The 13,489-nt window shown below is 38.1% G+C and overlaps 1 protein-coding gene across 1 annotated transcript; it reads left to right on the forward strand.

The window, feature by feature from the left end:
• Nucleotides 1-3,517: 3,517 nt before the first annotated feature.
• LOC143452792 (uncharacterized) lies at nucleotides 3,518-6,407 on the forward strand. Its single transcript, XM_076953893.1, has 4 exons — nucleotides 3,518-3,778; nucleotides 4,789-4,912; nucleotides 5,063-5,208; nucleotides 5,424-6,407. Exons 2-4 carry the CDS (start codon nucleotides 4,812-4,814, stop codon nucleotides 5,525-5,527), a joined length of 351 nt encoding a protein of 116 aa, XP_076810008.1. The 5' UTR covers nucleotides 3,518-3,778; nucleotides 4,789-4,811; the 3' UTR covers nucleotides 5,528-6,407.
• Nucleotides 6,408-13,489: the final 7,082 nt, after the last annotated feature.

The following is a 13,489-nucleotide window of genomic DNA, read 5'->3' on the forward strand; positions in this document are numbered from 1 at the left end:
AACACTGTCACTAATGCCAGAAATAGTGAAAAATGCTGAAATAAAGAAAATAACCATATCTCGAAAACTAGAACCAATTCAGCAAAACCAATGCCAAATTCGGAATCAGCGACCTCAAATTACCCTAAATCCGTTGAAACATCGCTGGCACCTCAAAAAAAAATTTTTTTTGTTGGGCTGTGTTATCATTAGAAAAAACTAAAAACCTAGGGCGGAAATGTCGCCCTATCCACCCGCCTAAAGCACCTATGGTTGTCGGTATCTGACAACGAGAAAATAAATATGGCCTCAAAGCGATCGATCTATTCTATGCTATTAAGGTGAAAATTTTATGTTGTATAATTATACTCACAGTTAAGGGTGTAGCGATTCAACGTAACGGTAAAGTTGAGACTGGTTTTATGAACGGGAGATTTTTCGTTACGTAGTAAAAGACACCTATTCTTGCTGTCTCATTCAAAATGTACGTGTAGGCCAATGGGCTATCTCCTTTTCAAACAGGGGTGTGGCTAAAGTAACGGAAGCTTTTGCCTGCTTCTACCGTATTGGCTCATAGTTATTATATTATATTCATAATTAATATTCTTCATTTTTAAAACGTTGTAAGTTTTCTTTCCAAGCTAACCTAATTGGGAATGAGCACTGCCCACTCTGACCTCTACACCTATAGACAGTACCCGCTGCCTGCACTGTCTTAGCCGGTACATCTTTAAAACTACTAGCAAAACGTGCCTAGCCTAAAAGTGAAAGGCCCTGTTGCAGTAGCATTTAGCAAAGTTTAATACTAATTTAGTGCCACTGTTCTACCAGTATTACTAACTGGTTATTTTCAAACCAACAAATAGGTAGGGCATGCCGCGTAGTCTTGGGGACGACTTCGGGATTCTACTTCTGCAGCCAAAGCCAATAGCTGTGTTGAAAACAACTTGCTAAAGGAGAATTTCCCATATGCGAGTCGAAAGAAAACAACAAACCTAAACCTTTCGGAAACAGCCCTAAGAGCTTCCAATAGAAAATAAAGAGAATGCACAGCAATACAAAATATTAACCGCTTTACAACAAGAATGGAAAACAAAAAGCGTTTTTTTGTTTCACTCGGACAAAAATTACAGGAAAGAGTGTAGCCCTCATGTACGATATGTACGAGCCGCCACAGGTCGTTATCAAGATAAGACGCAAACAAGAGTTATGAAACGAGTTTAATGTAGCGGTCGATCGCAATTTGCTGAGAAGTTTGATACCATTTGAAAACGATTTGGCCATCTCTGTTGTAGCTTTCGCAGTTAATCAAATTTTTCACTTGTGACAAAAAATAGTGGCTATTCAAGACGAAATGCGAGGATACACTTTCTTGCTCTGATCCTTCGTAATCTGTTGAAACCCTTAAAATTACGAACACGCTAAATTGGCATTTGCTGAAATTTGCTCTTCCTTGTTGCTTCCTTGTTAAAACTTACGTACAAAGGCGTGTTTGAATTATTATCCACTTGGTACGTTTAATTGTGTGTTGTGCATTACACTTATACAGATAGTTGTTAGTATTTGAAACCTAAGGTATTGTAGTAGTTAGCTATTGTTAATTAAAAACCATATGCGATCTGCATCTGCGGCAATGCGCTTTTAAATCTTATGATGTCCAACTCAAAAAGATTAGATAATCACGAGGATACAAAGAAATATAAGATGTGAAAGGATTCCTATAAGTGAGCCTTAGTCCACTTGTCGTACAAGCTATGACATATGGTTTTATCCTTGTGTGTTATATGTTTCAACGAAGTTCTGGGGAATGAAGTACTATGAAGTAGGCGGGCTTTAGGCCTAATTCACTGGTTTTTTGAAATTGGGCCGGTTCACTCACAAAAGCATCTTGTAAAAGCATTACATCACGAACCATAGTTCTGAAATCTCTCACGCCAGGTCAAAGGCGTATAAGAATTTGGCACGTTGTGGCAACTGCCTTTAAATATTTTCAATTTTATATTAAATAATTAATTACAGATCACATCAAAAAAGTTACCAAAGAAAAGTACTTTAGCATTGCAGTTGCACTAATTACTTTACGATCCATAACTTTGAAACCTCAGAAACCATGTCAAAGGTGCATTAAATTTTGGCGTGTCAATTGTGGCAATTGCGTTTAAATATTTCCACGTTATTAAATAATAAATTACTGATAAAACCGGAAAAGTTACTAAATGAACAATACTTTAGCATTGCGTCAATTACCTTACGAGCAACAGTGTGATGTCACGCAATATTGTTAAGTGACGTCATGCGCCATAAATTCCGAACTCACGCGCCAGAGCACACAGGCGAATAATTTTGCGGCGCGTTGTCATAACTGCGTCTTAAATAAGGTCATACGCAATACACATACGCTACAAGAATTAGTCGCAACCATGCGTAACAAATTTTACGTCATAAACAAACAAACACCCGTACACCCGTACACCTTTTATGGTTGTTAGTATTCTATGTTTTGACATGGCCCCTATAGACGAGTAGGCCTAACGGTATATTTTCTGTATGTTTTCTGCACCGTACTAGTCTCATGAACATACTGGGATCACGTCAATTGACCGTGAACAAATTCACCGGCGACAATTGGTCGTGGTCAACTGACCGGCAACAAATTGGCCGGCGACACAAATCAACCGCTACGCATTTTATTTTTTACACAAATTAGCATTGTTGTTTATTCAAATTGTATGATTTAAGTGATAATATGATTTAAGGTCAGTTGGTTCTAGGTAAATTTACGTCACGGTCAGTTGTCCCCGGTGAGTTTGTTCGCGGTCAATTTCCCACGGTTAATTGTCGTGGAACCGAACATACTAATGAAAAACAAAGCAGAACGTATAGTTTTAAGGTTATAACTATAACAATCTATCTACACGAGCTTTCGCAAGCTAATGGATTTGGCTTCTTCAGGTGTAACCATAGTGCTATTATCTTTTGTTTGTGCTGTATTATTAGGTTCTTAAAGGTTACTTTTTGACAGGCAAAAAAACGTTTGAAATGTACAGCCTCAAGTTGTGCTGGTGAATTAAATTTTGCTTTGTTGTTATTTTAGCAAGCCATAGGCTACTGGAAAAAAGTGACAACCTTTATGTATAAGGTATTGGTTGCGCAAGTTGGAAAATACGCACGATAACTCGTCAGCAAAGAGTGGAGTGGTGGTTTGGGATAGTCGATGGCCAAATTGGACGAAAACGCTTCAGTTTACGAATGCTGTCAGCTGCAATGTACTTGCGGACTGGATTTAGGCTATAGGTTGTAACTATATCATCCATAGTGAAAAGTGTAGCATACGCACGTACGAAATTCGTAAACTTGCATGCCAAATTTTTTTATCCTTTACGTACGTTATGTTTCCATCCACTACTATACCAACATTCCATCACAGCCCATGACCCACTCTTGTTAACGCGTAATCACCCGCGATTAGGCCTTTTTTGTCCCACTACCAAGTTACGAACCCAATACCTTACTACGCGTAACGATTTTCGCTTTTGTCCTGTATGGTTTCCTGTATTAATTGGCCCTTACAGCATTGGCGTTGGTCGTAATCTGCTTATCACACCACGTGACTGTTGTTTATTTCTAGCCTTTTTCGTTGACGTACACATCACGAATGAAGGGCTCGTTTCCTTGATATTGCGCTTTAGGCAAAACCACAGTATCGCTGAAGGTAGTCTGTGTGATCACGCTGGCCTTGTTTCGGTTTACTTGAACGGCAAACAACATTTGAGCACTTCTCGATTGCTTAACGGGTCAGGTATGGTATATAGTCAGTTGTTATTCTCTGTTAAACTAAAGAACACTTGTGCTGTAAAATTTCAAGTATATAGGTATGTTAGTTAATAAAGAGTGTAACATACAAATTCCGTAGAAGTACAACTGGAGTCTAGCCTATCAGCGAAAATGCATATAATGTAGGAAAAAAAGTGACTACTGTAGTTCACGGTAGGTAAGTAACGAAACCTGTTATTAAACATAGGCGGCTAGTTCAAGAGAACTGGTTTCCAAAAAATTGATTTCAGCCATTTGGGTTTAATTGAATTTAGATTACAAGAAAGATTAAGGTAAAGTTTTCGTTGCTTATGTTATAACATTTATGTTAGGATAACAAAAAACTGTGGGAAATAACTTCGAAGGTCTTTTCGGGAAATTAGGTCTTTTAGGAAAACCGTTGAAGTAGCAAATAAGAAATAATAAATTTATGCTTTACGAAAGTATTTTGTTGCAGGTTGGTAATTACGCTCACATGCCATACAAACATTTTTGACTACAGTAGATTTACGTGTTGTTAAGTAATTCTGTTATTGCTATCTTACATGTTTTGTAAGTCCTTGGGCTTTGTCACTTTTCACTGCGCGTTTTGTTTGTGAGCATATGTTTTGTTGTAACTACAACGTTTAGCATCCCAACTTTCGCTCCGCACAGTTATTGAAGAAAAATAAGCAATACAATACAATTAACGAAGACTAAGCGTAAATATCATTCTCACAACTTACAGTATTCTTATTTCAGAAACGATCGGATATAGATACAGAAGCGACTTTATGTTGATAAGGTTTCATGATAAATATTCCGCCTGCTTTTTACAGTAGATTACTTGTTTGGTAGAAAACACGATAAGACAGTAAAACAGTTAAACAGTCGATCAGACAACTTCTATTACCTTGTCAGGGGGTGGGGGAGGGTTCAAGCTGAAAATACTTCCAGCTTTCACTTCTTTATGTGAACTGACAAACTTACCACTGTAACCGGGTTGGTCTTTTTTAGGCACCGTAAAATTAAGCAGGAAAATGACTGCATGTGAAACCTCAAGTGATTGTTTTGACTTACAATTTTGCTGTGCCGACAATATCTGCTGTGATGTGAACCCGAGTGCTGCTTTTACTCTTGGGTGAGTAACTTTCTTATGTTCCTCAGCATCAAGCGTAACTATTTTCAGGCATGCGCTTCCTGTTTTTTCAAGGTTCCAGGGCTCTTGAAGCCGTGTTTGACAAGTAATGACCCTACAGTTATTTTCAACTTGTTAATTTAACATTTGCAGTGTTGGTGTCATCATAGCAATTGTGATCGGCATTTTGGTGGCCATTGGTGGTTGCATTGCTTGTTGCGTTTGCTGTTGTTGTAGACAGAGTGGTCCACGTTACGTGCCGGCCCCAGATGTTATCACTGCAACAACAGTAGTACAAGGTAAGCATGCTTATAAATTAAGGTAGGCTATGAGGTTCTAAATTAAGTTTGGCCACCGTTTTTAATCGAGTCTTAGAAAAGCCTAGAATTGTTTGGATGATAAAAAGGCTTTAAAGATCTAATGCGAAGTGATATACTGCCCTTTAACGTATTTATTATTTAACAGATAACAGCTATAAATAAACAAACCACTGTTTGTACCTTTAAAATTTCAGCACCCCCAGTTCAAATGCCATCATACCCTTACTCTCCTCTTCCAGCACCACAGCAGCAGCCTCCTCCATATCCTGGGGTCCCCATCAACAAACCTACAATGTGAAAACAGAATTTCATAAAAAGATTTAAAACTTGAATTGGTAGAATTGTGTTTTCTATGGTTTTGCGCATTAATTATCAAACATTGCCGTTGCTTATTTTCAGTTTCATTTGTGTTTGGTTACGTCGTTGAGACGTATTCTTGATTAATAACGTTTAAGTTTTTGTTTCGTCCACGTAATTGTTTTCGAACATGGTTGCCTAATTTTTGCTTTTTGACATCTATTTCATACGCTATATTTACTTTAGTGTTTTGTATGGCAGTAATTGCTATTGGCATCAATGACTGATGGTGTAGTATTGTTGACTGCATGGCATCACGATATTTTAGCGATACGGTAAAACTCTCGTTGTAACAGAATGTTTGACAACATTCAACTTGTCAAATATAATGCAGGCATTACCGTTCAACGTTAAATTTAACGCAATACACAAAGCTATAACAAATTAATTACTACGAAGTATAACTGCGTGGGCTATTTTGTTTATGGCAGCAATACTTTTTTCTTCCTGTCAAGTGTCAACCAATCTTAAAACGTTTTAGTTTGCAGCCTGTTTTTTAAGGCGTAGTTTCTTTTAAATGATGTTTCATCGTTTCCTTGGTTGCTTGATGTGTATGATTCAGTTATTGTAACAGTGATAACGTGATTTTTAATGAATTGCTACCAGCCAGATGATGATACCTACATAGTTCTCTAATTATGTGAACCTACTGTTATTTCTAATTCAATCACATCGATCATCGAATCTGCTACAAACGTAGCAGTTAATGTGAATAACGTTTGCTACCACTTCGATTCACTGTATACTTACATTACATCAGCAGCTTTTATTTCGAGGCCTGCCATTACAAAGAACGGAGATTTATTACAGTTCACATGAGACCGAGGCGTGCTTCGTTCCGTCCAGCGCATGATTAAAATGTGCCTTTTTAGATTGGTCAAAACACATTTGTAACAACATAAAATAACTTTGTTAAACCAAGACATTTTCAGCGTAATCTGCTTTTCATAAAACGTAGCCTATTTGTTTTTGCCGCGTTGTAAAGTCTTTGGGCGACCATTCCTTAACAATACAATTGTAGCAACGAAGTATTAATGGAAAAGTTCCAATTTTAGAAAACAACTGGACGACAAAAGTGGCAGAAGGCCAAGCAATATCATTTTTAATTATACAAAAATGTTGGCAAGTGAACGTAAAAATGACGATCGCTTATAGTTGGGAAAGTTGACAAAACTGATAGCGATACATAGGCCTATACCAGGGGTGGCCAGACTTGCTTCATGCTCGAGCCGCATATAACATATTCCAGTTTTAAAAGAGCCACAATACAAACACAATAAAAAACACGAATTTATTCACTCACAAAGAAGTGTAGCTATTGATTAACATTAGTGCTGCGTGGTGATACTATCAGTCTCCAACTGGGCTTCACCAACTCTTTTTGCAATTATTATTATAACCGTAACCAAGACTTAAAACTAGGTCAGCCCTGACGTACAGCTTCAATCTGACAGTTTACTTAACTACAGTGTACAAGTTAGCACACTTCTGTACAATAATGTACTTTTTGGAGTGTAATTTGATTATTGCTAACAATGAGTCCATTGTTACTACGTGTGATAGAACGCATTGTTTCATAATCTGATCAAACAACTCGTCTAGACCGGGAAAATTGCATGTCTAATTCAACAATGCTAATTCATTAAAGAGCCGCAAACAAAGGCTCAAAGAGCCGCAAACAAAGGCTCAAAGAGCCGCAGTTTGGCCACCCCTGGCCTATACGCTTTGGCGCAGTTCATTCAATACGTTACCACTCTTCGTACTCACAAACGCAAAATGTAATCCCGCCTTTACGAATTCAGCCTTGTTGCAAAGAAGTAGATTTGACATGCATTCTTTCTCTTTTTAGCGTGTCCACCCATTACATAAGATCATGGGATATCTATCCATTGTTGGCAGCATCCTCTGATCTGAGTAGGGATACACATTCTAAAATAATGCATCCTAAAGGGCCGAATCTCAAAAGATTTAAATCCAATTTTCGCATTTTGTCTGAATCTTAGGAACCGGTTTTATTTTATGATTGAAGGTTTTAATTGGAACGTGCAGAAAGTGTTGTTGTCGATTTTTATTTCACATTCCAATACTGTGTGCTGGGTGCGTTCATCTTTATGAATTAAACAGTGCGTCATGTTAATTTCGAAATTGTCAACTTGCTTGAACCATAATAAGTTTGTGAGCCTACTGCAAAGGCAAAGCAGAAACACTGCGGGTGTTTAATTTCTTACCTTTTATACTATTCTAGAATAGGATTCTAAATTCTGGATCCGGAATAAACTATTCTAGAATAGTCAATTATTTTGTGTTGTACATCCATAGACCTGAGTGTTGTTTGTAGTATACGGTAAGATAGATTGTACGCATTGTAGGATTTCTCCAGTAGAGGATATGCTCAATTGTTTGAGACTCATATTCACATTTGCAGGTGGTCTCATCGGTGGTGTATTTCAGTATGCTGATGAATACGCAGTATGTTTTTATACAGGCATGGTGTGGTGGCGGTAGAATATGTTAAAACAGGGTCGCGAACGTGAACGCTTCTACTCTACATGTATTCATTGTGATTCATCCAATTCCACAAAAATTCCACTACCACTAGCTTAAATACCTAAACCTCTAGAGCACTGAGTTTTACTTAAACCTAATTACACCAATAGAACGAATAAGTTTGCGGTTGTATGCGGCCTACGGTACCTACGTACTTTTGTGGTCCGCCTCTAGCACAGACTTCATTATGTAGGCCATTATTTTTAAATACTTTTAACAATTGTTTGGTCCTCAGCAGCATTACACTTGTACGTTGTGGCCCATTGCAATAATTTGTTGCACAACTCTGGGCTAATAGAGCAAACAAGGCGCATAAACAAACAAACTAAGAATTTCCGATCATCACTTTAACACTAGAAGGACGGGGCGCGTCAATTGACGCATTTTCAACCTAAGTGCATCTATAACTTTTAAGTGGGGCATCGCACAACCGTGATATTTCCTGACTTTTCCTACATTAGTGTTAGGTAACTAACCCACGAATATGAAGTTTTTATTTTACCGGTAGAGATAATTAACGTGGTCACTACCTAGAAGGACGGGGCGCGTCAATTGACGCATTGTTACTTCACACTACAAAAACCAGTTCTCGCCATAGAGAGCAATCTTTGTTTCTGCTGATAATTACAGGTTTATCGAATTAGGTCACAGCTGCCAGCACAGGGGTGTAACAAACGTGTTGACAAACTATGCAAGTCGACTTTTCCGCAAAACAGAGTAGTTTCGTCACAAGCGCAACCTAATATCGGAATTTTTGAAGTTCATCGAAGCGTAAGTGTAGTAAGAGTTTCTTAGTTAGATAAATTAGATGAATTAGATAAATTCGTCGGGTCGGTGGTTGCTCGTGGCGTGACAGGAGGGCGCAATTTCCCTGTGAAGAGTTTGTGGGGCAATTCGTGGGGATGTCCGATGTTTTCCCAAACCATGGCAAGAGACAGGTTTCTGGAGCTCATACGATTCCTTCGCTTAGATCTGAAGACGGAAAGGCGTAGGAATCTATTGCATGATAATTTTGCACTCGCTTCACAACTTTGGAACAGTTTTATATCAATCTGCCAAAAAGCACTCATTCCACAGGGGAAGATAACTATAGATAAGCAACTATTGCCGTGTAAGGCACGCTGCAAGTTCATCCAATATATGGCCAATAAACCAGACAAGTTTGGTCTAAAGTTCTGGCTGACAGTTGACGTCGAAAACAAATATTTATTCAACGGTTTTCCTTACGTTGGAAAAGATGACGCAAGGAGCCCCCAAGGGAGTGTGCCCACCGACGTTGTACTGAAACTCATGGCTCCGCTTTTTCAAGGAGGTTACAACGTCACTTGCGATAATTTTTTCACCTCACTTGACCTGGCGTTGCGACTTGCGGAAAAGAAGTGCAGCCTCGTAGGGACAATGCGCCAGAACAGGAGAGAAGTCCCGAAAGAGTGCAAGAAGAAAAAGAAGTTGCGTGAAACAGAAGTGTTTAGGCACGACGGCTTGTATTTTCAATGCGATTGCTTTTGTTAATTAAAATGGACATAGCGGACATGCGATAGAAGTAGTTTTTTCGGAGCAACAGCACAGTTTTCTCAACAAAAAACGTTAGATTTGCGCCGTTTTGACCTTTTGCGTCAATTGACGCACTCCGTCCTTCTAGGTATACGAAAATTGCCGTCCTTCTAGTGTTAATATGTTATAATTATAAACTATTGAACTACTGCATCATAATAATAAACCTATTACAATAATTCAGACAACAACTACATCATAATAATCCAGGGTGGCAATATGCAACTGTTTCATAGCGGTAACGCATTGCGTTAGGGCCGTCTACGAACAATCTCTCGGGCCGTCTTTGTAATACCTACCATCAGTATTATACAACAAAAGTTAAGATGAATTCGCTAACGAAAAATTTCGTACCTTTACGCATAGGTAGAAGCTGTTGTTACAATTCCACGAACTAAATTGTTCAATGAAAATGGTCGCCTACCTAGTCCTACCTTGCTACATCAAGCTTTTCTCGGTGAGATTTGAGAGAATCAAACGCAATCCACTTCATTTGCCAGATGTGAGACTAGTTCAAGAATATAGGTTGCAAAAAGCAGAAATATTACGCCTTTGTGATATTTTCCGTAGTGATTTGTAACCTAAACTGAAAGGTCCAAAGACCTTGACAGGGAAGAGCAAGTGTGCATAGCCTTGAAACTGCTGACGTCTATTCTTAGACAGCATTTGCAGCCAAACCGACAAAATCATTTATATACCAAAAGATGATGAACTGCAATGTAACAAATAGGAATTATAATCCACTGCTGGTTTCCCACCAGTCATGGGCAATAGATGGCACACACATTCCCATTATTGCGCAGTCGGCAAATGAGCATTTGTACCTAAACAAGAAAGGGTGTCATTTTATAAGCGTGCAGCCAATTTTCTCAGAGAAAATTTTCTGCATGACATATTGTCAGTCTTTAGGCTAGTAAAAATTGCTAAAAAGGAAAAAAGTTGGTAATGAATACCGACTTTGTTGTACTGTAGGCTATCTGTGACTAAAATGTTCATCAATTTGCCAAAACCTTCGGAAAACTTCACAAGTGGTCAAGACCATTCGTAACTTTTTATGAATATTTCCCATTTGCTTTTTGGCTGACATTTAACTTCAGTTAAAACGTGGTTGCATTCGTAGCCTACTTTTCAGTTAGATTTTATTACTTTGTGAATACTGATGCAAGTCGTTGCAATTACACTATTTGATATCAATATCTTCATACGAAAAGAATAAGATGAATGTCACGGTTTACTCTTGACGCTTTGGTGTGTCTCACTTGGTTAATTTGTTGACCTTGTTTCAAAACTATGGCTTTAATATAAACAATGCCTCGGCGGGGAAATGCTGTTATATTTTTTTACGAAACAAAGCTTCTCAGCTGCTCGTGTTGGCAACAAGGCGCTTCATTGTCATTTCGCTAAAGACTTATAAGAAAAAAGAGTAGAATTTAAATTAACACCAAACACCACCAAACCTATTTTGCCCACAGTGGGCATCATCAGTCTGTGGCATCAATAAAAGGAAAAGAATAAACATAACCAGAGGTAAATAAAAAAACTGAACGATAAAATAGATAAAAAACTGCAGTAGCCAAAACTGTTAAAGTAATAATAATAATAATGCACTGTACTCAAGCTATAGCAAACAGAAAAGCTGTGATCTGCTTAAATGGGAGTAGTAAATGAACCAGGTACAAACTGCAAAGTGTGACGTAAAAAGCTAAGGAAACCGAAGGCCTGTGAAAAACTTGCAAAGGCGAGTGGCAGGGAAACTTGAGGGCGAAAGGAAATAAATCAGCACCACAAAAAGTAGAACATCATCTAACGCGAGGCAAAATCATTTTACTTATATTAAGGTTGGCTTGCGTAAGGCGTAAACATTTGGCTTCGCAATGATTGAGGTTGTTGATATTTGGTTCTTCTACAAAGGTAACATTATCATTGTGCTAAATCCTAATTGTTTTTGATGGAAGCTTTATGTTCAGTGTTTTAATAATGGCATTTTATCGTCATTACCATCATTAGAAACAAATTCATGGTTTGTGCTTGGCATTTGTTACAGGTGGTAACGTAAATACCGAAAGTTTTGCGGTAACGTTGTTTGGTTTGTAGAGATAATTTCGTTAGTAACAGGTAGCCTACTACAGATTTATGCACTCTAACTGCAAAGTCCCGACCTACCGGTTTTGTGGGCATTTTTCGAAACATTACGTTACGAAACGGAAAGTTTCGTAACAAATCTACATAATTTCCTAACAAATTTCGAAACAAGAATTTGTTACATTTGTGAAACAAACTTCCGGGGAATTTAGAAGTCGGCATCAATTTTATCTTGGAATAAAAATTGTTTTCAATTACCATTCATCAAATGAATATCGAAACAATTTTCGGAACAAATATTGTTTCAGAAACAAATTTTCCATTTTCGGAACAAAAATTTGTTCCATGAAACAATTTTGGAAACAAAATTTTGTTCCAAGTTAGCATAACCATGGAGTTACCATACCCCGTAAGCAGATCTTAAAGCGTAAGTGTTCGGTAGTTGGTAAAAATGTTATCTAAAGTGGCAGTTCGTTTATAAATAGCCGATGCATTGGGTTGTACTTTTCTTTCTCTGACGGTGAGACTGAAAGAGTAGGGAATGGTGTAGCCAATACAACTCTTCTCTGTACTGGTTTGTTTTGATTTTGTCCTTTATGGCCAAAACGTTTTGTCCAGCCTGGACCATATGTGATGAAATCATAAGTGATCTTTTTTGGGAAATTTGGTTGCAAGCATTTGGTTTGCAAAGTTGATAAGCTGTTCTTGAAATCTACGTCTCGTTCACAAAGTCTGCGCGTACGAATAGCTTCAGAAAAGGCATTTGATTTAAAAATGTGTGTGGGATGGTGGGATAAACCGTTAGAGAAACATCTGTCTTTAGCAGTTTTTGTAACAAAGCCGAATGGTGGCTCGCGACAGGTGATGTGTAGGACATCCAAGTATTCAACACTTTCTTTGGCGTGAGCGGTGATTTTACACCCCCTGAATTTAACATTCAAACGTAGGCTACTTTCTGATATGCTTCGGTAATGTTAATTTTAATACGTACCGTTCTTTTCTTTCTCAAAGATATGCAAATGATGTCGTCAATGAATGTATTACCTGCATACAGTTCAGTTTGGTTGATGGTTTGGACCACGTTCAAGATGGCGTAGTGCATCGCGATGTCGGCTAAAGATTCAGAGTGATTATTATCTCCCGTTATGATGTTTGTTTGTACTATTTATCCCCATATTGCACGGTAACAGATTGTAGAGTGTATATTATAAGTGTGACATGATGTTTTTTATCACCTAGCACTACCAGGTATGTTCTGAAATTAACTGCCAGACCACTTGGCCGAATGTTATTATTTAATTTGTGGGATGCAAATAAAACACCACAACGATTCTTCACGTACAGGGCACATTTTAATTAAAAGCTAAAACGTAACCACCAAAGGTGAATTCAACAGATCATCTGTTCAGTTCAATAACCCTAATCTGGAAACCCGTTGGTACCGTGAAGCAGTAGAGAAAACACAGGTAGGCTAAGTAACACGCCATAATTACAAAAACAGCACAGCACGGTACAACAGCCGGGGGGAGTAATGTCACAGAGACACAGACACAGTGTTCGAGTGGCACAACACAAGCTACAGCATTGGCAAACAACCAACATTCGAAAACATATTACAAGCACACCATACATAAATGAACAAACGAACTCAATCGCATAAATATGCATAATAAGATACAAACGTTGAGCAACTCCATGATCACGATAGTGACTTACTTGT

Source organism: Clavelina lepadiformis, chromosome 4 (assembly GCF_947623445.1).
Source record: "Clavelina lepadiformis chromosome 4, kaClaLepa1.1, whole genome shotgun sequence".
NCBI lineage: Eukaryota > Metazoa > Chordata > Ascidiacea > Aplousobranchia > Clavelinidae > Clavelina > Clavelina lepadiformis.